This window comes from Heptranchias perlo, chromosome 6 (genome assembly GCF_035084215.1).
Source record: "Heptranchias perlo isolate sHepPer1 chromosome 6, sHepPer1.hap1, whole genome shotgun sequence".
Classification (NCBI taxonomy): Eukaryota; Metazoa; Chordata; class Chondrichthyes; order Hexanchiformes; family Hexanchidae; genus Heptranchias; species Heptranchias perlo.
The window spans coordinates 21,205,976-21,229,110 of record NC_090330.1 but is presented as its reverse complement, the minus strand read 5'-3'; the positions used below and the strand labels follow the sequence as shown (position 1 = coordinate 21,229,110).

General features: G+C 42.7%; 1 protein-coding gene across 1 annotated transcript in view; it reads left to right on the top strand.

Annotated features, from left to right (window-relative positions):
• LOC137322818 (FRAS1-related extracellular matrix protein 2-like) overlaps positions 1–23,135 on the top strand; it is a 237,164-nt gene that overhangs the window by 199,639 nt on the left and 14,390 nt on the right. The window contains exons 10-19 of the mRNA XM_067985900.1: positions 38–202; positions 307–489; positions 3,799–3,929; positions 5,827–5,985; positions 7,739–8,042; positions 8,752–8,883; positions 9,571–9,902; positions 19,577–19,769; positions 22,022–22,126; positions 22,683–22,810. Of these exons, the coding sequence (XP_067842001.1) occupies positions 38–202; positions 307–489; positions 3,799–3,929; positions 5,827–5,985; positions 7,739–8,042; positions 8,752–8,883; positions 9,571–9,902; positions 19,577–19,769; positions 22,022–22,126; positions 22,683–22,810 (1,832 nt within the window). The remainder of the gene's footprint in view (positions 1–37; positions 203–306; positions 490–3,798; positions 3,930–5,826; positions 5,986–7,738; positions 8,043–8,751; positions 8,884–9,570; positions 9,903–19,576; positions 19,770–22,021; positions 22,127–22,682; positions 22,811–23,135) is intronic.

Below are 23,135 nucleotides of genomic sequence, written 5' to 3'. Positions count from 1 at the left end.
CTTTAAGGATCTCTTGACATTCTACCATATTTCACAGGTGAAATTGAGAAACCCTGCACTGTGACTTTAAATGACGATACGATACATGAGGAAGATGAGGATCTGAGATTGGTCCTCGGAACTCCAAAGAGCGAATCCCCGTTTGGTGCTTCAATCGGTGAAGAGAACGAAACAGTGATAAAAATCATGGATGCCGCAGACAGTGAGAAGCATTATTGTGTAGTTTCAAAGTGAATGACTTGTAGTAAATTGGATTTATTCCATTTTTCATGGGCTATGCTAACAATCCTTGTTCTTTTATTACAGAGGCTATTATTAAGTTTGGAGAGACCAAATTCAGTATCAGTGAACCCAAAGAACCCGGGCAGATTGCAGTTGTAAAAATTCCAGTACTTCGCCTTGGAGATACTTCAAAAGTTTCCATTGTACGAGTCCACACAAAAGATGGTTCTGCCATCTCAGGAGAAGACTACAACCCCTTGTCAGAAGGTACAGGCAGCACAAGATTATATGAAATAGTTCATAGTTTACTGGAAGTCTAGTGCTTGCCTTATGTTTCAGGTACTTGCGCTAAAGTAAATCTGAAGTGCCCTACAGCAAGGAGCCTTGGAACGTGATTCAACCTGTTTTGAGCATGCCTTTTGTGCATTTTGACAGTTATTTAGTCTGGAGAAAAAGTCTGGAAAGCGGCCAATGAACAATGAGTGAGGTTACCCACAATAATAAAATAATATAATGGCTTATGCATTGAAGAAGTTAGCATAAAGATGCAAAAACTTAAATTTAAGCAGTTTTAATTATAAAATGTATATTGTAATTTAGTAAAATGGACCATGACCTTGTTTGTATTTTTATTTAGATGACTGACTGTTTTTGCACTGCCGTACTATTCGTCTCACCTTCCCATTAGTCCTTAATTTATCAATCCGCTTTACAGAATAGATTGAATCCAGCTTAAAATAAAGAGAGCTGAAAATGCACAGCCATTCTGGCGGAATCCTGCCTAACTCCGGCCACACACAGGACTTGGATACGACGGGGCTCGGTATTGGACAGGAGTTCGCCATTTTCATTCATAACTTTTGTGCATTTTCTTCTGAGTTGCAGGGTTGACAATCTCCGTGTGATATATATCAACAACTTTAAATTGGGTAACACAGCAATGTACAGGGCCAATAAAGGTGACTGCAATCCATTTGGCTACTCCAAAAATACCATACTGTGAACCATCTCTAATAGCCTTCAATCAATTCTTTCAACAAAAAGCTGTCCATCTCCCTCTTAACATTATCCGCCATCATTGTTCAATGGGCCCCTTAGCCTTGCATGATTATTTAAGGGGAAGCACGTAAAAATGTGAAGCTGGCCTTGTTTGAAATGTGAGACTGACTCACTGTGGTTTAAAAATGTAACACATTTTGATGTATGTCCCTCCTAAAAATAAACGCAGCCCCATGTGCTTAAATGGACTTTCAACTACCTCACTCTTTTTGATCATGAATCTCTTTCCTGCAATTTCACCAATGTCACCAGCTCAGGTGAATTGAGGTAACCCAAATCAGTAACAACAACAACAACTTGCATTTATATAGCGCTTAACATAGTGAAACGTCCCAAGGCGCTTCCCAGGACCGTTACATAACAAAATTTCACACCGAGCCACATAAAGAGATGTTAGGACAGGTGAACGAGGTAGGTTTTAAGGAGCATCTTAAAGGAGGAAATAAAGGTTTAGGGAGGGAATTCCACTGCTTAGGGCCCAGGCAGCTGAAGAACTGCCACCAATGGTGGAGCAATGAGAGGCCAGACTTGGAGGAGCGCAGAGATCTCGGAGGCTTGTAGGGCTGGAGGAGGTTACAGACATAGGGAGGGGTGAGACCATGGAGGGATTTGAAAATAAGGATCAGAATTTTTAAATCAAGGTGTTGCCGGACCGGGAGCCAATGTAGGTCAGCGAGCACAGGGGTGATGGGTGAACAGGACTTGGTGCGAGTTAGAATACGGGCAGCAGAGTTTAGGATGACCTCAAGCTTACAGAGGGTGGAAAATGCGAGGACAGCCAGGCGAGCATTGGAGTAGATGAGTCTAGAGGTAGTAAAGGCATGGATGAGGTTATCAGCAACAGAGGTGCTGAGGCAGGGATGGAGCTGGGCGATATTATGGAGGTGGAAGTAGGCGCTCCTGGTGATGGAGCGGATATGGAGTCGGAAGCTCATCTCAGGGTCAAATAGGATGCCACGGTTGCGAATGGTCTGGTTCAACCTCAGACTGTGGCCAGGGTGAGGGATGGAGTTAGTGGCTAGGGAACGGCTATTTATAATATCCAGCTGCCTGAAATGATGGCATCTTTCCATTTATATTCCATATAAAATTCTACAGAACACTTTCTGGTTGAATCAGAGTAGCATTGTTAGAAAGTTGGCATATAACTTAGCCTGCCATTATTGAAGGAGTGCTAGTCTAAATGTGGAAGTGATTCATTCCATAATGCTGAACACTCGTGGTTCATTTGCTTGATTGATGGAATTCATAGACTTAGTTCACTTTGATAATTAGGTTTTATCAGGCAGCTGGGCCTTCACATAATTATCTCTCTAGGCAGAGAGCTCTTTTATGGTCGCAATGCTTCCCTTGTCTGCCCTCCTCTCCCAAAGATAGTGGCCTAGAAATTTGGTGGCTCAGCGCCCATTTTTTGGGCGCCAACCAGCCTACTAAGCTCCCAATATGGTGGGCAGGAAGCGCGCCACCCGCCATATTGCGGGTGGCGGCAGGAGTGCACATTCAAGAACATTTAAAGGCCAGAATAATTTATTCAAATTAGGGTCCTGCACGTCTTGCAGAATCGATTTTCGAATGCCCCAGGGTTTCATTCGCCACGTGCTGAACTCGCACAGTATAACTTATCGCTAGCCGGCAGGAAGGGCTTCATACTTATCTGAATGTGGAGCCAGGAGGAGCAGGAATGCTTCTCCCGACCACACATTAAATGAATGTGGGTCGCTGGCTCCATGGAAATGAAGCCCGAGGCCCAGTATCGAGGGTGCCTCGGGCCTCACCATTCAGACGCAGATATTGAACCCAGCGCCTCCCATGCGAATTTCCAGGCCATTGACTCCTTAGTTCCATAGATGCGTTGCACTGCTGGCCATCTTTTATGTGTAAGCTTATGGTAGCAAGCATCAACAGGCTGTTTGACCGTGAGGATTAGAACCTATCCGATCCTGTCTTCACCAAATACACACTTTCCAGAAAGTGTCATTGGACAGTGACCAAGAGCAGGAACTTTAGCTGACTTTTCTGCTCTGTTACCCAGAGGTACAGGAGTCAGTTGTAGCACCACTACTGCTACCCTGGCTAAGACCAGCTATCTGAATAGATGGGAATACAACCTGGGGCCTTCCTGTGCTGTATGGCTCACTTCTATACCAGACATTGCATTTATCCAATAAACTATCAGGAGTTTTGGCTTAATGTGTTGCTACATTTTTCTTACTGCGCTCAGATGCTCTGTGGACAGGATTCGGCCAATTGAAAGGCTTAAGTGAGGCAATTCCCTTTCCTCCATTTAGCAAGCTAAAGTGGGGTAGATTACAAAGTTGGATGCTGAGTAAACCTGGTAATCACATCAATTAAATATAAATCTTTTTATTGCTGCATAATAAATTACTAAATAAGTACTCAGAGAGTCGAAGAAAAATGGATCTTTTGCAGTTTTAATGAAATTTTGTCTCCCTTTAAGTAGAGCCACGTATTGACCACTCCTTCTTTAACATGACTGTTGGTTTTGATTTATTTCAGAAATTGAATTTAAAGAAAGTGAAACTCAGCACTTCGTGGAAGTTGAGGTGCTGTACGATGGAATGAGAGAAATGCGAGAGGCCTTCACCATCCACCTGAAGCCTGATGAGAACATGGTGGCAGAAACTCAGGTACACAGGCAGGAGAAAAGTATACAATATGCTTAGCAATAGGTTTGTTAAACAGGTTCAAAAATACTATTAAAAGCCTTCAGTTTTGAGTGGTGCAAGCACATAGAGAAAAATACAACCTGCTACCATAGGTTAAATCTAGTGCTAGACAAGGACTGGGTGCTGCAGCAGATGGCATCCTGTCCTTTTAGCTCTTCATCCAGTCTTTTACTCCGTATTGCTCTGTTGTCTATGGGGAAAGTGCTTGCTCTTCTAAACAAGTCATTAGTCACTGACTTTATGCAGCGATGCAATATAGCCTGACTGACGTTACTGATGTCCCCAGTGACCCCTGGAAAGAGCCCGCAGTAAAAAATATCAAGGCAGCTTCATTGCCACTGGCAACACCGTGCTTGCCCTGGAGTTGGCCTGCTGGTCCTCCTGCAGCAAGATGCACAGTTCTATCACTGCCTCCCTGGCAAATAGCAACCTCTGAAGGAATTGCTCCTCCAGATAATTCTTTCAAGACTGAAAGTTGGCACGGTAACAGCAGACAAAAGCCTTCCTCCTGCCTCACTTTCTTAGCATCCAAATCTTCTTCCTCCTCATACTCGCCATGCTCTTTCTCCAAGTAGCACATGTACAGTGAGATTCCAAACAGTAACAGCCATTGTGCTAAGGGAGTTGGTGCACCCACAGGACTACAAGCTCTCCTTGACAGCTCCTGGTCACAGTTGAACCTTACAGCAACAGTAAGCTTTAAAAAAATTTCTCACCTCACTGGCCAAAAGTCAATTTGTCACTTACTATCCAGGTTAGTGCCCTGTGTTAAGTATTGAACATTTGAAACACAGCTCTGCTAAATAGAACACCAGTTTATATGGTCAGCACATGACCTACGGCCAGCAGAAATGGATGCGCAGACCGTAATGATGTCACTTGCGGGTCATTTTAATCTGACTTGAATGGAAATACCTGTTTCAGCGCAGTGACTCAGTCCCTGCCCAACCCGTGATTGGAAATGCACCATACGTGCAAACAAGATGGAGACCAGGCACAAGGGGTCTCTGCCCTTTTTTTTGTGTTGCATCCTGGTAATAAGACGCACAAGGGACGCAATCCAGAGGACGATAGGCCTTCCTATGTATTTATTGTGCTGTAAAAACCCTCTACAAGCTGAGTAAAGCGCCTGCGAATTTTACACCATGTTAACCAAACACAGTAAATTCTTTTGAACAAAGGTCCATATCATGCATGGCCCATGACAGGGAAGGAGAAGAAATCACATTGGCAACAAATGTCTCCTGAAACAGTTTTTCCCAATTGCGTTCCCCTTCCCCCAGTCTGTTTATGGAATGCATAAAATGGGAGGAGCGAGTGATATAAGGAACCGCCATATCAAACCTATTCCATATCATACTAGGGGGCATAATCTTAGAATAAGGGGCTGCTCTTTCAAAACTGAGATGAGGAGAAACTTCTTCACTCAGAGGGTGGTAGGTCTGTGGAATTTGCTGCCCCAGGAAGCTGTGGAAGCTACATCATTAAATAAATTTAAAACAGAAATAGACAGTTTCCTAGAAGTAAAGGGAATTAGGGGTTACGGGGAGCGGGCAGGAAATTGGACATGAATTTAGATTTGAGGTTAGGATCAGATCAGCCAAGATCTTATTGAATGGCGGAGCAGGCTCGAGGGGCCGATTGGCCTACTCCTGCTCCTATTTCTTATGTTCTTATACCTGTTTGAGGAGTGCTTGATGCACTGACTGCTATGAAATGTTTGCACCAAATGTGTCCCACCTTGATGAGCACAGTTTGTGGAATCTATGTGTGGTATACTGTAAAACAGTGCTATTGATGTAGCCGCATTGTTTTCCTCAGCAGTATACTGCTGATACGCCTTTATGCTGTTTCCCAGATAAGTAAAGCAATTGTATACATCGAGGAGATGAACAGCATGGCTGACGTCACGTTCCCATCCGTCCCACAAGTCGTCTCGCTGCTGGTATATGATGATACGTCCAGAGCAAAAGAAAACCCCAGCCCTCCAGCAGGCTATCCTGTTGTCTGTGTTACAGTACGTATCACCCAGTTAACATGACGATGGTATTCTGATATTTGGTCATAGTGATTAAAAGCAAACTTTTGCATTGTGCTTTCATTGGACAATAAGGTTGTATTATTTCTCTTTATAATGTGCAGAAACATTATGCCAAAACTTTTACCCTTGTGTTAAATTACAGTTGAGTTAATGTCACATATTGCAACACAAAGGCAATTGTGCATCTTGCAAAACGTATTTCCCATTGAGAGCACTGGGGAAAAGAAGCCAGGAGAATAGACCATTTTGTTGTTTTCGAAAAGGATTAGTCATTGCCATTGATATGTTTTAAACTTGAGACACATTACCTTCGACCATCCTTCTGCCCATCAATAGTGGAGCAAATGGCGCGTCGTACAATAGCCCAGAAATATGGACAGTTTATGCTGAGATGCAGGGTTGAAGAAGATTGCATAAGTGGGAAGCAGCAAGCCCATTGAGAGTTCGAAATCAAGGATGAGGATTTAGAAGTTGATGCACTGGAGGACGATGAACGAGTGCAGGGGTGTGGGGGTAGCATACAATTGGCAGGGTTCTAGATGAGTTAGAGCAGAGCTCGTAAAGCTGGTGAGAGCTTTGGAAAAATCAAGTTAGGAGGTGATGACGGCATGGATAAGGGTTTTAATGGCAGTGAGGTAAGGTAGGGACATAGATGGGCGATTTTATAAATGTCGAAGTAAGTGGTCTTTGTGATGGATTTGATACGGGTTTTGAAGCTCAGCTTATGCAGGATCCTAAGGTTGTATGCTTTTGAGCTTAGCCTGAGAGCGCAGCCAGGAATTAGAATGTGCACCTGAAGTGCACGGTTTCTGCCAGAAGTCGAACAGGTTTGCCTCAGTATTGTTGATGTTGAACTGGAGAATGTCCTGGCTCACTCATGATTTGATGTCGGACAGCACAGCAACAGCCGTAGGGTCAAAAGTGGTAATGGAGAGGTAAAGTTGGGTGTTATCGGAACACAAATGGAAGCTGATTTCATGTGTGCAGATAATGTCATCAGGGGATAATATCTTAATAAGGATTAGGAGTGGGCCATGGATGAAGCTTTGCGCAGGCAGAAATCACTGGAGGAGATGTACTGACTGCATTGGGACTGATAGCAGTGGAAGCCTTGTGGTGCCCTGGAGTTGAAAGAAAATGAAATTAACAACCATGTTGAAAGTCACAGAGATGTTGACTAAGACTAAGGTGAACTATGCCAATAGGCTTAACTGCTTCGCAGCACTGAACCAAATGGCAGTTTCCCTGCAACAATGCTTGGGTTTAAAAAAAACTGCCCCAAAATCCAGGCCTACAAATTACTGGATTTTAAAACCTTTTGAACTGTAGAAATATTACTGCAACCAAAGAGTAAGGTACAACCAATTCATCTGCCCAGGAACAAAGGACAGTCCAGGTCGGTGCAGTAATTAAGAGGAAATAATTACTCTGGTCATTATGTGTAGGGACATTGTGAATGCATTCAAAAAGAACATGTTTACAATGTTGCTACGCATAGCAACCAGGGCAGTTATTGCCTGTGCAGAAGCATTTCTTCTTCCTGTGTAACGTGTAGATGCAAGGCTATTTCTTAATTCATGTACACCAGACTAAAAATTGTCTCATTACAATTCCAAACACAAAAAAAAATAATGTTTGCTGGCGTCTCAATTTAAAATGTTTTGCCCTCTACTTAACACAGTTTGCATTATCATTTGAGATATTTAACTTCATTCCATTCTTTCTTCAGGCCTGCAATCCTAAATATTCTGATTATGACAAGACAGGCTCAATATGTACCAGTGAGAACATCAATGATACCCTTACTCGCTACCGCTGGCTGGTGAGTGCCCCGACCGGCCCTGATGGAGTGACTAGCCCTATGAGAGAAGTGGACTCAAACACCTTCTTCACCTCATCCAAGATGATTACTCTGGACTCCATCTACTTCCAGGCTGGCTCTCGGGTGCAGTGTGCTGCTCGAGCAGTTAATTCCAATGGGGATGAAGGGCTTGAATTAACAAGCCCCATTGCATCAGTCAACATTGAGGAAGGTAACACATAAAAGCATGTACTTTGTCACTTTAAAGGGAGTAACGTGCAAGATTGCACAATTGAATAATGATTAGGTAGGAAGGAGTTACAAGGCAGGAGCACAAGTCAAGAAATCAAGAGATTTAGATGTCACCATAAACTGTTTTTGCACATTGATTAATGCTTTCACATTGAAATTAGTTCCTGTGCTGGTTTAATGCAGTCATTAATCTGTTTAGTTTAAACAAAGGCAATTAAATACCTACATGTGAGCCTCCATTTTTTTTTAGATATTATCTGAATCCTAAGATTGTAATAGTACCTTTCACATCCCAGCTGCCAGCTACAGAATGATTTCAGTGAGCATATACATGTACTGTGACATGAGCGAATACATTATATTAATTGCAGTGACTGGTTGAAGGCTATTACAAGGTTATTTCTTGGAGTGAGAAACTATTTTTGCTTCCTTCTTACAATATAAATATTACTTAGAAATTATGTATTTTTGTTAGTATCTTGTAAACTATAAATAGTTTTTTTTTAAAAAGCTATACATCCCTAACTTATACGGTTCCTTAATGCTGTATATATTTCTCAGTACCCACAACGTCTGCATAAAGAAATATGGCTTGTGTTTAGATTGAAGACAAGAGAATCCAAATTATCTTTAAACCGGTCATTCAGTTTTGGTTCTCAGCCAGTGATGTGTGATTCCTTTATTGTCAGGTCTGTGCCAGCCCAGAGTACAAGGAGCAGTCGGCGCTGAGCCATTCTCAGCTAAGCTGCGTTACACAGGATCTGAAGATCCAGACCATCCCAACCTCATTAAAGTGGCTGTAACAATGCCTCACATCGATGGTAGGGAGTACTGCATGGAGTGACTGTTGTGTGTTTTTCTGTTTTTCAAGTGATTTTTAAGTTCTGTAGAATTTAGTTCCACTGCTTACAAGATCCAACTTAACTGCTGCTTAAAATAAATAATGTAATGGCTACCAATCCTCTTCCCCACAAACATGGACATTTTGTTGCTGCCATTGACTGGTAGTTTCACTGATATTTATGTGGGACTTAGGGGAACCATTTTTCTGTAAAATACTTGAAGTTTGGACTTTTATCTCCCAACGTGAAAGTAACATTGAGTAGCTATGGCAGCAATTACAGCCTGGAAAACATTTCTGTAGGTGATACAGTGATGCACATGTATTTGCTTCAGTACACTGTACTACAGAGTTCGAGGACGTGAGTTTGAGTTGTGATTGTCCATACACTAAGTTCTCAATGTCTTCCATTCTGTCGGGTGGAATCACACAATGATGCAGAAGAAAACTAAATGGTTTCTGATGAGAATTAACCTGTGCCTCTGCCGCACCCACCTAGTGACTGACTGAAAAGCAGCAGTGATGGAACCCTGTCCAGCCCTCTTGGATGCCCAATGGTGCTTGGAGTGGGAAGAACCAAAATGAAAGATAAAAGGGGAGTTCTTAGTAAAAGAAAAAAGGGCTCAGATGTCTGACTGATATCTTCTATTCATAATTTTTGTTTCAGGTATGCTCCCTGTTATCTCCACACGCCAGCTGTCTAACTTTGAACTTACTCTCAGCCCTGATGGCACTCGGGTTGGAAACCACAAGTGTTCTAACCTGCTGGACTACAATGAAGTAAAGACTCATTATGGCTTTTTGTCAGATTCCACTAAAAACCCAGAGGTGATTGGAGAGACTGCCCCATACCAGTACAGCTCCAATCTGCGTGGATCTTCTACACTCAGGTTTTACCGAAACCTCAACCTTGAAGCCTGTCTCTGGGAGTTTGAGAGTTTCTATGATATGTCTGAGCTGCTCACAGACTGCGGTGGCACTATTGGGACTGACGGACAGGTATGGACAGCTTTCCCTTCTTGGCAGGGTTAGGCTTTATCAAATGAACTATTTCATCCATGTTTGCTGCTACATATCTTTTTTTTTAAAAAGGTGAAATTATTATGCAACTGTTTATATTTTAAAAATGAGGTACACCAGACATTATGCATTTTTTTCTCTTCCAATTTGCACACCTATCCAACTTCTCCTGAAGGCTGTGGCTCACGCTGAGGTTTGGTTTCACAGGTTCCGGGTGCATTCCTGCAATTAATAAACGTCTGCAATTGACTCACTATCATGCCCATCATTATACCTGACCCATCAGTACAGAGGATATCCTGTTCAATCTATTTTCAAAATAATTTCATTTATATAGTAAACACCTTTAGGAGAGGTCAGGATATAAAACATTTAAATATTATCAATAAAACTATTAGACAGTACTACTGCTTTAAGCATGAATATATAATTTCCATGTGTTTTATCTGGGATCTGACGCACAACTTTGATGTATTGAAGCTATTAGACAAGCTATGGCTCATTGTCAATCCTGGTATCCAATAATTATGAAATGAATGCTCTAATATTTTTATTTTCCTGATCACATCATTGTAGTCACTTTGCAGTTAATAGAAACATCTGTATAGACAAAGCTATCATTTAGAATCAGTTTTGATTAATTAAAATTGTTTTCATTTAACTAGAGTTGCATTGCCCTGCAAACAGACCTGTGTAGGCTGCAGTAAATCCATATTTGTGTATTTTTAGATATCTTTTTAAACATCACTTTGTATAGCAATGAAGCAACATGCCCTTTTACACCAAGATGTGGCGATGCCGGTGATGGACTGGGGTGGACAAATGTAAGGAGTCTTACAACACCAGGTTATAGTCCAACAGCTTTATTTGAAATCACAAGCTTTCGGAGGCTTCCTCCTTCATCAGGTGACGAAGGAGGAAGCCTCCGAAAGCTTGTGATTTCAAATAAAGCTGTTGGACTATAACCTGGTGTTGTAAGACTCCTTACTTTTACACCAAGGCAGGAAACCTGTTGGTCATCTCCTTTTAGAGTGACTGCAGCATCCAGATTCTGGAAAGGAGCTTCTCCATTCAGTTTGTTGTAGGAATAGAATAATTTGTTGATAAGTGGTAGCAACACTTCTGTCTTCCACACTATGTGGGCATCTGTTTGCTGTTTGCCTCATTGCTTTACTGAATCTCTTTTGGATGGTGAACAAAGCCTTGCTACGTGGGGTTGATGCTTTTTGTAACACGACACCATGCAGAAGGTTGAGCCACATGTAAACAGGCAGAGCTTGGATCCTTTTGTTTGTCAGTTCTTTACTGTAAGCCCACACGTCCGAGTGTGGCCGAGATATGAGATTGTCTCTTGTTTTGAATTCTTTGCCATAAGCTGCATCCTGCCTAATTGTTCTATGTAAGAAGTTGCATTTTAAACTGCAATGCCTTCTGTGTTTCATAGATATTGGACTCAATTTTGAAATGGTGGCGGGATGGCAGCGGGGTGGGGGGCAGGGAGCGGGGGGGGGGGGGAGGTGAAGAAGTGCATGGCAAATCTGAATAAAAAAAACCTTATCTTTTCCGACACGATCACGACGTAATTGATGGTGACGCCCAGCAGCCCCTGATTGACAGGCTGGCTGCTGACAGGAGCTGCAACGCGAGGCGGGGGTGGGGGGGGGGGTGCGGAGGGGCGCTGGAGAGAGGGAGTGTGACGTCAGCCAGTGCTGGAACAGAGAGTGGAGAGCGCTGAAGGTCGGGGTGGGGGAGAGGGGGAGATCGGGAGGGGAGATTGGGGGGCAGAGGGGGAGATCGGCTGGGAGATTGGGGGGCAGAGGGGGAGATCGGCTGGGAGATTGGGGGGCAGAGGGGGAGATTGGAGAGGGAGACATCGGGGGTGAGAGGGGGACATCAGAGAGGGGGGTGCAGGTGACATCGGTGGAAAGATAGGTGTATTTTGTTTTTTAACTTTGTGCAATGGTTTTTTATTTAATTTATTTTGTTTATTTTTGCCTGATCCGGCCCTTCACTCTGGTTTCACCAGGCGTGAATCGGAAGCCGAGGGAAAGCCACCCAGGTAAGTTTAAAATCGTTTTAACTATCTACTAAGTCAAAAATGAAGTACGTCAATGAGGTAATTTGGTTCTTTAATTAAAGCCAGCAGGACTTCCGCATTCGGGAAGCGCGCGCGCACACAGGCACATCTGTGGGAAACCCGGAAGTCGGCGGGTTGGGGCCGGCTTCCTCACCCACTCAGGATTTTCCCGATTTTCGCAGCCCCCAACCCACCCGCAATTTGATTTGAAAATTGGGGCCATTTTGACTGAAAATGCAGAACTTTCAGGTTTTCATTTTTTTTTTGTTTATTCTTGCCCCCTTCTGTATTTTTTTATTTCCATCTCTTCCTCTTGAACTTCCCAGACAGAATTTACCAGGTGAGATGCCATTCAGGAGGCCCGACACTCAATCCTCTGCCATGTGTAGGAGATGTGTAAGAACAGCCCTGGTTGACTGATTCTCTGATTTTTTTTGTCTCCCTCCATCTTATCTCCATTGGCCACCTTCCCAGACTGCCTGGCTGTTCTATAGTGTGGCATGTAGGTGCACTAATGACCTGCACCAACAAAGCTTCGTTTAACCTATAATTTTCTTTTACTCTACTGTAACCCAACTAATACATAGATGTGTTATTTAAAAAAAAATCTTAGAATTCAACAAAATGGAGTCTGTTGTTTCAACGCTATATAATTTAACCTAACATTTTAGCCTGTATTTTCTGATCAGTCTTACTTTAATGCTGATGGTAAGTTGCTGACGGTATTAAAATAACATCAATCAGAAACACTACGCTTTGGCTTAAATTCGTTGAGTACCACACACAGTATATCAGAAACAATAACAGCCTTTCTTCACACCTCCTCTAGACTTTCTGATCTGTTTTGTTTCCCAAGTCTCATTTTAATTTCTCTGCTATTCCAAGGAACGTCAGCTTTTGCCGCACCACTTTTAGTATTTGTGGAAATAGGTGCTGTGTTGTTCAATTGTAAGACTCTGGGGAAGAAATTTGATAGGGCCTATTATTGGGCGTAGGTAGCCGATGCGCTGTTAACCCATGCCCAATGATCCCTGCACAGGCAAGATGAGAACTTCGTCCGGCCTCACCGTCAAGCGGTGTTGAAATCTCCACCTTACACGTCGTTTCGATGCAATTTGCACTTTCCACCAGCAGGGGGTGCCCCAGTCTCTTAAAGGGAGGCTGTCTGTTAGAAATCTCTTAAAGCTAGCCGGTACCTATTATTTGCTAAAAATAACAGTCTGCTGTCTGCACAGGGTCTGAACTGAGATCAGACGTCGCATACGTAAAACACAGGTGCTGACCCCATCCCTATTTTTACACACTCATGAGTTATGTTAAAACATTGAATAAAGGTTGCATACTACTAAATCCCACATCCTCCAATCTGCATGCCATACCTCACCAATCTGCCAAATTGAGTTGGTACCAGGCCTGCGAGAGCGCATGCACCAAGGTTCTCTGCTGATGTAGTAGAGGCCTTGTTGCAAGAGCTGGACAGAAGGAGGGACATCCTATATCCCCGGGGGGGCTGCAAGATGCCTTCCAGCCATATGCCCAAAAGGCAGTGTGAGGCAGCGGGGGACGAAGTCAATGCCAGGCACACAGCACCATGAACATGAAAGCAGTGCAGGAAAAAGTTCAATGCTTTGACACAAGTGGTCAAGGTGTGTGAGGTCACCTGTCAAGTGGCATCTCCTACCAACTGCACCACTAGCCGCATCCACTGCTCCACGCACTACACTCCCATCATGCATATACCAACATACTCTTTCAATCAGTACTCAATTCTTCCAATCAGATGCTTCCTCTCACCCTCACACATTACCACTGTTGCAAGCTGCACACCCACAACTCACAGGTCACACTCACTGGCAGCTATTCAACCATGACAGGCACATCACCCAGACACGTGTCCTGCTTTCTTGCAGAAGAAGGTGGCGCATAACAGGAGGCAGCAAGTGGCAGTGGCATTTAGCCCCTCGAGCCTGTTCCGCCATTCAATGAGATCATGGTGGACCTGTGACCTAACTCCATATACCCGTCTTAGCCCCATAACCCTTGGTTCACAGAAATCTATTAATCTCAGATTTAGAATTCACAATTGAGCTAGCGTCAACTGCCATTTGAAGAAGAGCATTCCAAACTTTTCCCACCGTTTGCATGTAGAAGCATTTCCTAACTTCACTCCTGAATGTCCTAGCTCTAAATGTTGGGCTATGTCCCCGCAGCCTAGTATTCAAGTCTAGGAGACCTCCAAAAACAGTTACAAATGTCTCGGCAGCCAGAAGCAATAATCCAGCCACTAACCTGTAAATCCTGCATGGTCCATTTAAATAGCACTGGTGGGGGGTCCACCAGGCACTCTAAGACACGTTCAGATGGTCGCGGTTAAGACTGTGCGTTGAGTGGAGCGTTAAGTCTCAAAATGGTGTCTATCACTTTAAATCAGCGTTGCACACTGATTGTATCTATTTTCTCCTTACTTTACATGCTTCCGGCGTTCAGTATTTGTGCATGCGCTAACTCCTATACCAAGATGGCGTCCGGCACGCGTCACGCTGGAAACGTGCCTGCGCAGCCAAGACTCCATCTTGGATGTTCGAGAGGCCGTATAGCATCGATACAACCAGCGCTACACTGCCCAATTTAGCGCCCTCTCCCTTCTGTTATGACATATGTTTTTGATGACTTCACCATGACCGCAGTCTTCAGTCTGAATGGGTGATTCTTCAGTAAGAGAATCCATAATGGCAGATTCTGTAAGTGGAATTTGGAGATCAAGGGCATGATTTTGACCCCGAGTCAGGCGGGAGGCGGGGGGGGTTAAATTGACGATGGGAAACCCATTTAGTATGGGTTTCCAGGACATCCTTACGATTTTGACATAACGACATCTTTTATTTTTTTTGTCGGTTTGCCGTCCGACTGGGCGTTCTGATTGACAGGCTGGTCTCAGTCGAACATGAGAGCAGCCAGGGAGAGGACGTGAAAAGCTAAGTCATTAGATAAGTCTTTGATTGTATGGGTGGGCACGGGGGCATGGATGGGCATGAGGCACTGATGGGCATGGGCGGGCACAAGGCACCGGTGGACATGGGGGCACCAACGGGCATGGGGAGAGTCAGTCATGGGGGAGAGATCGGCGGTCAATCACGGGGGGAGGGGGTGTCAGGATCGGGGATCATCGCCGAGGTCCGCTATCGTTGGGTGTTGGGATCGGGTGTCATTGCGGGGGTCCGCGATCATTGTGGAGGGGTCGGGGGTCATCGTGGGGGGGCCACCATTGTTGGGGGGGGGGGTCACAGCAGGTAGGCTTGTTGGACCTGGGGGAAGCACCCCTGCTGCTCCAGGCCCACAAGCTGTGCCAGAAAGGCATTTACTTGCAGGTTCAGGCCTTCTTGCCTCCTCTCGTGAGGTGTGAAGGAAAAGGCCCGGGAATCCCGGCCCCCAGAGTTTGAAATTGCAAAATCTGTAAAAATGGAGGCCCACAACCTCCTTGAAAGGTCTGAAATGGTGGCGATTTTCAATGCCCCCCCCACCCCGAACCCACCCGTTTTTCAATGTTAAAATCGTGCCCCAAGCCTTCAGTTGTCTCACCTGCGACAACAAAACATACTCTTTTTTTTTGTCACAACAAAGCATCCGACATTTTACCTGACCTTTTGTGAAGATGCACAGCGAGTGACTTAAACAGATTGTTACTTCCAAAAAGTTTGGTTGTATTTCTAACACACTCTTTAAGCTTGGGCCAATCAAGGAGCCTTGTTGCACTCCCTCTTGCCACCTCCTTACCCACCCTCCAAAAGGGATTGGAGACTCCAATTCATTCTACCGAAAGAGGTAGGGAAAACTATAAACAAAAAGACAGAAAATTGAATTTTAATGGTTCCACAGTCTCTGAATATTTCAAGTGCAAAAAATACATCAATAAAACAGTAGTCTGTGTTATCTTGGTCTCCACTAACAAAACAGGTCTTTGTTTGTCGAGTTGTAAGCACGAAGGCTGCGATCATTCCTTGAGTGACAGCCACAGCAGCCTCACTTTTATCAGCAGCAGGGATCAAAGGGCCTGAGACACCCTTTCACAGGGCTGCCTTCAGATAACTACAGCTTCTTGTAATAAATGGAAATGCATTATGTCCCTCCTTTTGTTGTAGTGGTGTGAAGGGCTGGATTTTAAAACAAACTCTGCGTCTCAGTGGCGCTCCACTTTGATGTGTGCTGCCGATAAGGAAGCTCTTTTTGCCCGCTGCCACTTTTCACTGCTGATAAGGGAATGATCCGTGCAGTTCACAACTCTGCAAATAAAGACTTTTTCTCTTAAGCCCCGGTGTAATGGTCTGCCGACTGTTGTTTGTCTTTTACTGTGTTGTTTTATGTACCAGCACTTGAACTTTAGCGAAGTAATGAAACAATCAAAGTCTCCTTTTCTTTTGGGGAAAACTGTAACACTCCCTTGTACCAATGCTTCTCCAAGTAAGTTCTTTAAGGGGATCTTGTAGGTTTTAAATGTTGGGGTAGGGGCTGGCAGAGAAAAAAAGTGTAAGATATATAAAACCACCAGAAAGACACACAAACATGCATTAACACTGGACAACTTTTAACCGTTTACTTTAATTTAGGCCTTTGATCGTTCTCTCCCATTAGGATCCCACCATCCCTATCCCGTTATGAAGGGCAGGCAAGAGCACTCCATCGATATCTTACGGACACTGTTAATGCCATTCCTGTTAATGAGATTTCCTTGACCTGCGGACATGAGGATCCTCTTTTTCAATGTGTGCCTCACAGCCAGTATATGTCTCATGCTCCAATAAAAGCAGCGTTACTAAGATGCTGGTTACACCAGCTTCTGACATGCAGATCCTGCATAGCTGGCTGCAACCCAAAAGTAAAGTTGCCGGGATTCACTGAAGTTTGGGTGCTCCCTTCTACCCGTCTGAGCAGAATGTAAAAGCAGCTTAATTCTGACCTTGTCCCACCAGAAAGCATGTTTGAGCAATGCCTTACACCTCCCCGCAATAAGTTTTGCCTTCCTTCTTTCCCATTTCTAGATAACCTGACCAAAGGGAAGCCTGCGTGCAACTTTCGGAAAAGATTTAGTTGGGTCGAAATAGCCAACAACTGTTTTATCATTTCATCATTAATATGCGAAGTGGATAATTAATAAATTGTACTTCAGTAACACTGACAAAGTATGCTGTGAGCAGACACTGATTCTACCAGCTGTTAAAATGCTTAGATGTGCATCACATAACAGTTGAATTTAATTAGGGTATGTGATTGCTTTGGAATTCCTATTCAAGGAATAGATGCCCCTCTCCTAATTAGTTCAGACCGGGAAAATGAACTGGCACATTGATCAGTTGGAAACAGCTGCAATGTTTACTGAAACATTTAAATCACAGTTTAAAAGTCTGCATAGACATCTGATGATAATGAGTGGCCAGGCGTTCAATGTTTCTAAGAGTTTGTTAGCATATTTCAGAAGTGTTTGTTTACTTTTTGTTAAAATATTTTTCCCAAAATCACGCCCCCGCATATAGCACCTCGTACCCAAAGTTGACAGTCAGCTGTGATACGTTACTATTGTGTAGTCATCAGAAAAATAGAAATTGATTAGTAAAACACAAATTCATTGCTTTAGATAGCAGCATGCATGGAAGTTTGAATTTTAAGCGAACAGTTCGATGACTTTCATGTTATTTGATTTCTAGCTTGTGTTCTGTTTTCTATATCCTATAACTCATAGTAAAAGCTCTAAATTAGACTGAGTCACTGTTCAAGTTGGGTAATTTGGATTCCTGTCCTTTGCGGTAACAATGAATGCTTGTTTTCGAAAGCTTGAGTACATACTGGTTGTAAAATGCAGTCTGTATCCTTGTCAGATGCCTGTTGCCTCAAGGATTTTCAGAACTTGGGGCCATGAACTCAAAACTAATCAGTAAACCTGTTTGTGAAACTCTTATTAAACATTAAGAATTTGTGCCTGCCGACCCCAAAATCTACCTTTTTATTCTTTTGTGACAATTCAAGATTTGCATCTCTCGATGGGTGTTGTCCAGTTTCATTTTGTTAAGTAATGTTTAGAAATGGTAAGATTTGAAGATTTGCAAAGACATTTGTCGAAAACATAGATAGAAAGCAGAGTTGGCCTGGGGGCAGTCCTGGTCTTTTACAAATTGACATTTCTCCTGGATGTAACGTGGCAGGTGTGCAGGGCGGGAGCTTCTGTTCTGAGAGAGTGAGCTGATTTAGCACTATGTAATATTTATTGTCCAGGTAGAGCAGATAAACTTCAAATTGAGAATCTCTAGTTCCTTAGAACATAGAAATGCAGGAATGTACAGGACTGGAAGTGACATAATGGCACTTCATGCCAGTCTCAAAATTCAGAAAATACCATATATCACCCCCTATCTCTGTAACCTCCTCCAGCTCTACAACCCTCTGGCATCTCTACGCTCCTTCGATTCTGGCCTCTTGCCTCGATTTCCTTCGCTCCACCATTGGCGGCCGTGCCTTCAGCTGCCCAGGTCATAAGCTCTAGAATTCCCTCCCTAAACCTCTCTGCCTCCCTACCTCTCTCTCCTCCTTTAAGATGCTTGTTAAAACCTACCTCACCTGTCCTAATATCTCTTTGTGGCTTGGTGTCAAATTTTGTCTGGTCTGATAATGCTCCTGTGAAGCGCCATGGGACATTTTACTACGTTAAAGGCGCTCTATATATTGTTTCTTATCCAGCTTGCATCATTTTCCTAATCAAATTTCTACCCATTTGTCACTTCCAATTAACAATAGAATCTGCCTCCCAGGGTATTCCATTTTGTACTTTCACCACACTCAGTCTAAGGGCTAGAGTGTGCGACTGAAAGAGTCCAAGTAGAAATAGTTGTGTTAACAATTGGTCTACTTATGGCTCTAACTAGGGATTAAGCACAACCTGGATGAATGAAGAGCACATTTTCATAATCAGAAATCATCAGGTAATGTCATAGTATTTTAAGGAAAGCACCTTAGTTGTATAGATCCGACCACGTTGTTGACATGCAAGCCTTCAGCTAAAAAATGTGGCAGGAATTTGCAAAGAAATCGTTCAGAAAGGATTTGTACAGTTCACGGAGGATTTCACCTTGGCAAAACCACTTAATATCCAGTACCATAAACGTACCAGATGCAATGAACTAAAATAGGAAATAGTTAACATTTGAACATTCATGAGGGGTGTGTGGTTGTTGTGCAGGGAGCCCTTACAAAATGTAGCATCATTTCCACTTTTAAAAATATTATAATTCCAGATCACAGCATATTGGATGAAAATTTTCCACACATAATGAGCAACTAAACAATTATTTCTATTGTTTTAACAAAAAATGAAAAAAAATTCTGCATAGCAATAAAATTCTATAGTAATGTCTCTGTTTTAAAACCAACATTGACCCTATTTTTGGGCAACATGTTTTGATTCTCAGTCTGTCACATTTATAGCTTATGGATTGCAGTGAGATTACATATAAAATACTACTGTATATTCTAATTGATAGCTGGTACATCATGTGTTAAAATCTTTTTTTGTTTTTTTCTTTCTCATCAGGTTTTGAACCTTGTGCAGTCTTACGTGACTCTGCGAGTCCCTCTTTACGTCTCCTACGTTTTTCATTCCCCAGTGGGTGTTGGAGGCTGGCAGCACTTTGACCTGCAGTCTGAGCTTCGCTTGACTTTTGTGTACGACACTGCCATCTTGTGGAAGGATGGAATTGGCAGCCCCCCAGAGGCTGAATTGCAGGGTTAGTGACTGCCAGAGATTGTTTTAACATTTTCAATTGTTATTACGCACAAGTTCAGTTTGGAAAGGGAAAATTTATATCAGGAAATCTTCTCATCAGTAATTTGCTTTTACATTTGAGGGTAAATTTTGCTAGAGCCCACACTACCAGCAAGGCCTTGCACACAGCCAGCATGTATCAGAAAGTCCCATCATTTTCCAATATGTTCTGTAGCGTATGAAGGAGGCTCTGCCAATGACATAGAGCCTCACAAAACCTCTAGATCCCAAAAATAATACATAGTGATAAAGTACTTCTATACCTATAATCTTGGAATCAATATGGATAGACAGCACATGACTTCTCAAAAGCTGAAACAAAATCTATTTCAATTAACAGATTGCTCATTTGTGAGCCTTGTCATCACTCTGTATATTGCAGCTTAATAAAGCATTGCTTTAAAGTTTTCTCTTATAATTAATTTAGTTACTTGGAAATAAATGAAAAACATGTACAAGAAGCTTCTTTGCTGTTAAGTATAACCCATAAGGATTGTTCTTCAGTAGGGTAGTCTGTAATAATAATTTAATTTAAAAATCTACTTTTAGTGTCTTGGCTCATTGATGCTTTTACTTCTAAATTTGAAGGTCATGGGTTCAAGTCCCATTCCAGGACTTGGATACATAATCTAAGCTAACATTCCATTGCAGTACTGAATTAATGTGGCATTGTTGAAGGTTTTGTTCTTTCAACCGAGGTTCCATTTGCTGGTTCTAGTAGATGTTAAAGATCCCACGGCACTATTTGAAGAGCAGCGGGATCTCCCAGTGTCCTAGCCAACAGTTCACCCTCAATTAACACCATCAAAAATATATTGATTGCTCATTCATACAATGACAGTGTGACCTTCCTGTGTACAATACTTACACACTGCGGTGAAAATGCATTTTTGCCTGTAAAATAATAGTCACTGCACTTCATAAGTAATTTACTGTTTGGGACATTTCTGTAAGATGTGATCAGATGCTATGTAAATGCAAGTGATTTACTTGAATGAAGTTTAATTTGTTCCCAGCCCTTTGTGCAGTCACAAAACCTGCTACGGTATTTGTCATTAGAAAGAAAGAAAGAACTTGCATATAGCTCCTTAGGATGTGCCAAAGCACTTCAGAGCCAATAAAATACTTTTGAAGTGTAGTCACTATTGTAATGTAGGAAACATGGCAGCCAATTTGCGCACAGCAAGGTCCCACTAACAGCAATGTGATCATGACCAGATCATCAGTTTTAGTGATGTTGGTTGAGGGATAAATATTGGCTAGGACACAGGGGAAGAACTCCCCTGCTCGTCTTCGAAATTGTGCCATGGAATCTTTTACATCCAGCTGAGAGGGCAGAAGGGACCTCAGGTTTAACATCTCATCTGAAAGACTGCACACTCTGGCAGCACTCCCTCAGAACTGCACTGGAGTGTCGGCCTGGATTATGTGCTCAAGTCTCTGGATTGGGACTTGAACCCACATTTTCTGACTTAGAGGCAAAAAGTGCTACCCACTGAGCCACAGCTGACACTCAGCAACATGCATATAAGCAAGCAAACTAGTTAAAAGTGCTTTCTAATTCACTTTGTGTGGCCCACAACTTTTTGTAATGTTGTGATTCCTGTTCAGAATGTGCCAGCTTACTTCATTTTCACATATTCAAAAATATATATGTTGAAATTCCTTCTTAGAACACAGCCGTGTACACTTTTCAAAACTTGCTTGCTACAGCTTTTCATTGATCGTCTGTGTTCACATGTGTGTCTTCCACATCAACAACCATTCTCTCAAACTACTGGTGGACAGTAATCTATGGATAATGATCTGTCTGCGTTTAATTTCCTCTCTGCATGTGCACACATACACACACACACACACACACACACACACAGTAGCAAACAGTGAAACAAACCACCTTAAAAAGAAATTCTGTCTTATACAACCAGGTATCTTAGAACAAGAACTTTCAATATAGTTAAACAGGCCATGTACCTACAGTAAGCCTTCATAGAATTAGGATTTTGGCCAAATAACATCAGTTTGTCGACATGAAATGCCCTGGGTGGTTTTTACTGTTGTATTTTCATTAGCCGTATTCCTTTTAATGTTAGCACATCTAACTGTACATCAGATGAAATTACAGCAAGCCTGAGCTATCAGTACTGCATATTAAAGTTCACTGTTTCAGGCTCTTAACCTAAATTGATAAACATGTCTGTTGTCTGATGACAGGTGCTCTTTACCCAACTAGTATGCGGATCAACGGCGAAGGACGCTTGGTTGTGAACTTCCGTACAGATGCACGATTCCGTGGCCTCTTTGTTATGTTGCATCCTGGTGAGTGAATTTCTTTTTTTGCACTGCTCATTTTTCTATCGATTTGTTCTTTCTACTCTCCTGAAGGCACCAACTCCTTCCTGAAGTACTACTTCATGGGCGTATGAGTGCCCATTATTCATGAGTTAACCTTGACGATGACTTTTAGCAAGCTATAGCACATTATAACCAATGTCCACTCTTACACACATTCTAGCAGTGATTGCTGGATTACGGTGAGGTGCTGGAATTCTGACTGATTTGTTCCTATTCTAAACCCAGGAGACCTGAGGCCAGTTGTAATATCTCTACCGCTGCCCTGACTTAGATCAGCTAACTCAGCCCAGACCAGCGATCAAACCTGGAACCTTCCTGACCTGTATAGATCAGCCACTTTACTGGATAAATGCGCCAAGACACCAGGGAACACAAGTGCTTGTCTTCTTTTGAAAAAGGGAGACATTGTTGAGCAGTGTGTTAATAGCAAACTTGTATTTATTTTACTGGTTGCAGTACAATGTGATGGAAATGCTCACTGTTTTTGAGATACCCTAAAACAATCTGTGTCCTCCCCCAGCATCACCTCTCAGCTCCATGGTTATGTCAGCTGATCACCCAGGATTGACCTTTACCCTCAGCTTAGTGCGAAGTGAGCCAACGTACAATCATCCTGAGCAACAGTGGAGCTTCACTTCTGATTTTGCTGTAAGTTTATATAAGTTTAAACATTGCAGTTCTTACAGTAGTTGCTGATGAATCAGTTTACCGAGATGTTTTATGCACAGATCAAGATTAGATGTAGATCAGGATTACTAAATATCGTATCCAAATAAATTACTGTTTAATTACAAATTGTACAATTGATGTGATAGATGAAGCAATTCTCTAGGAAAAGACCCTACAAAGGGCCTTCTTCTCAAGTTTTTGTCTGAAAACTTCACCCAGTTACCTAAATCATTCAACATGCTGTAAGAAAGAATGATCAGTAAAGCCTATGATGTGCCATGGACACTTTGTGCATCTATTTCCT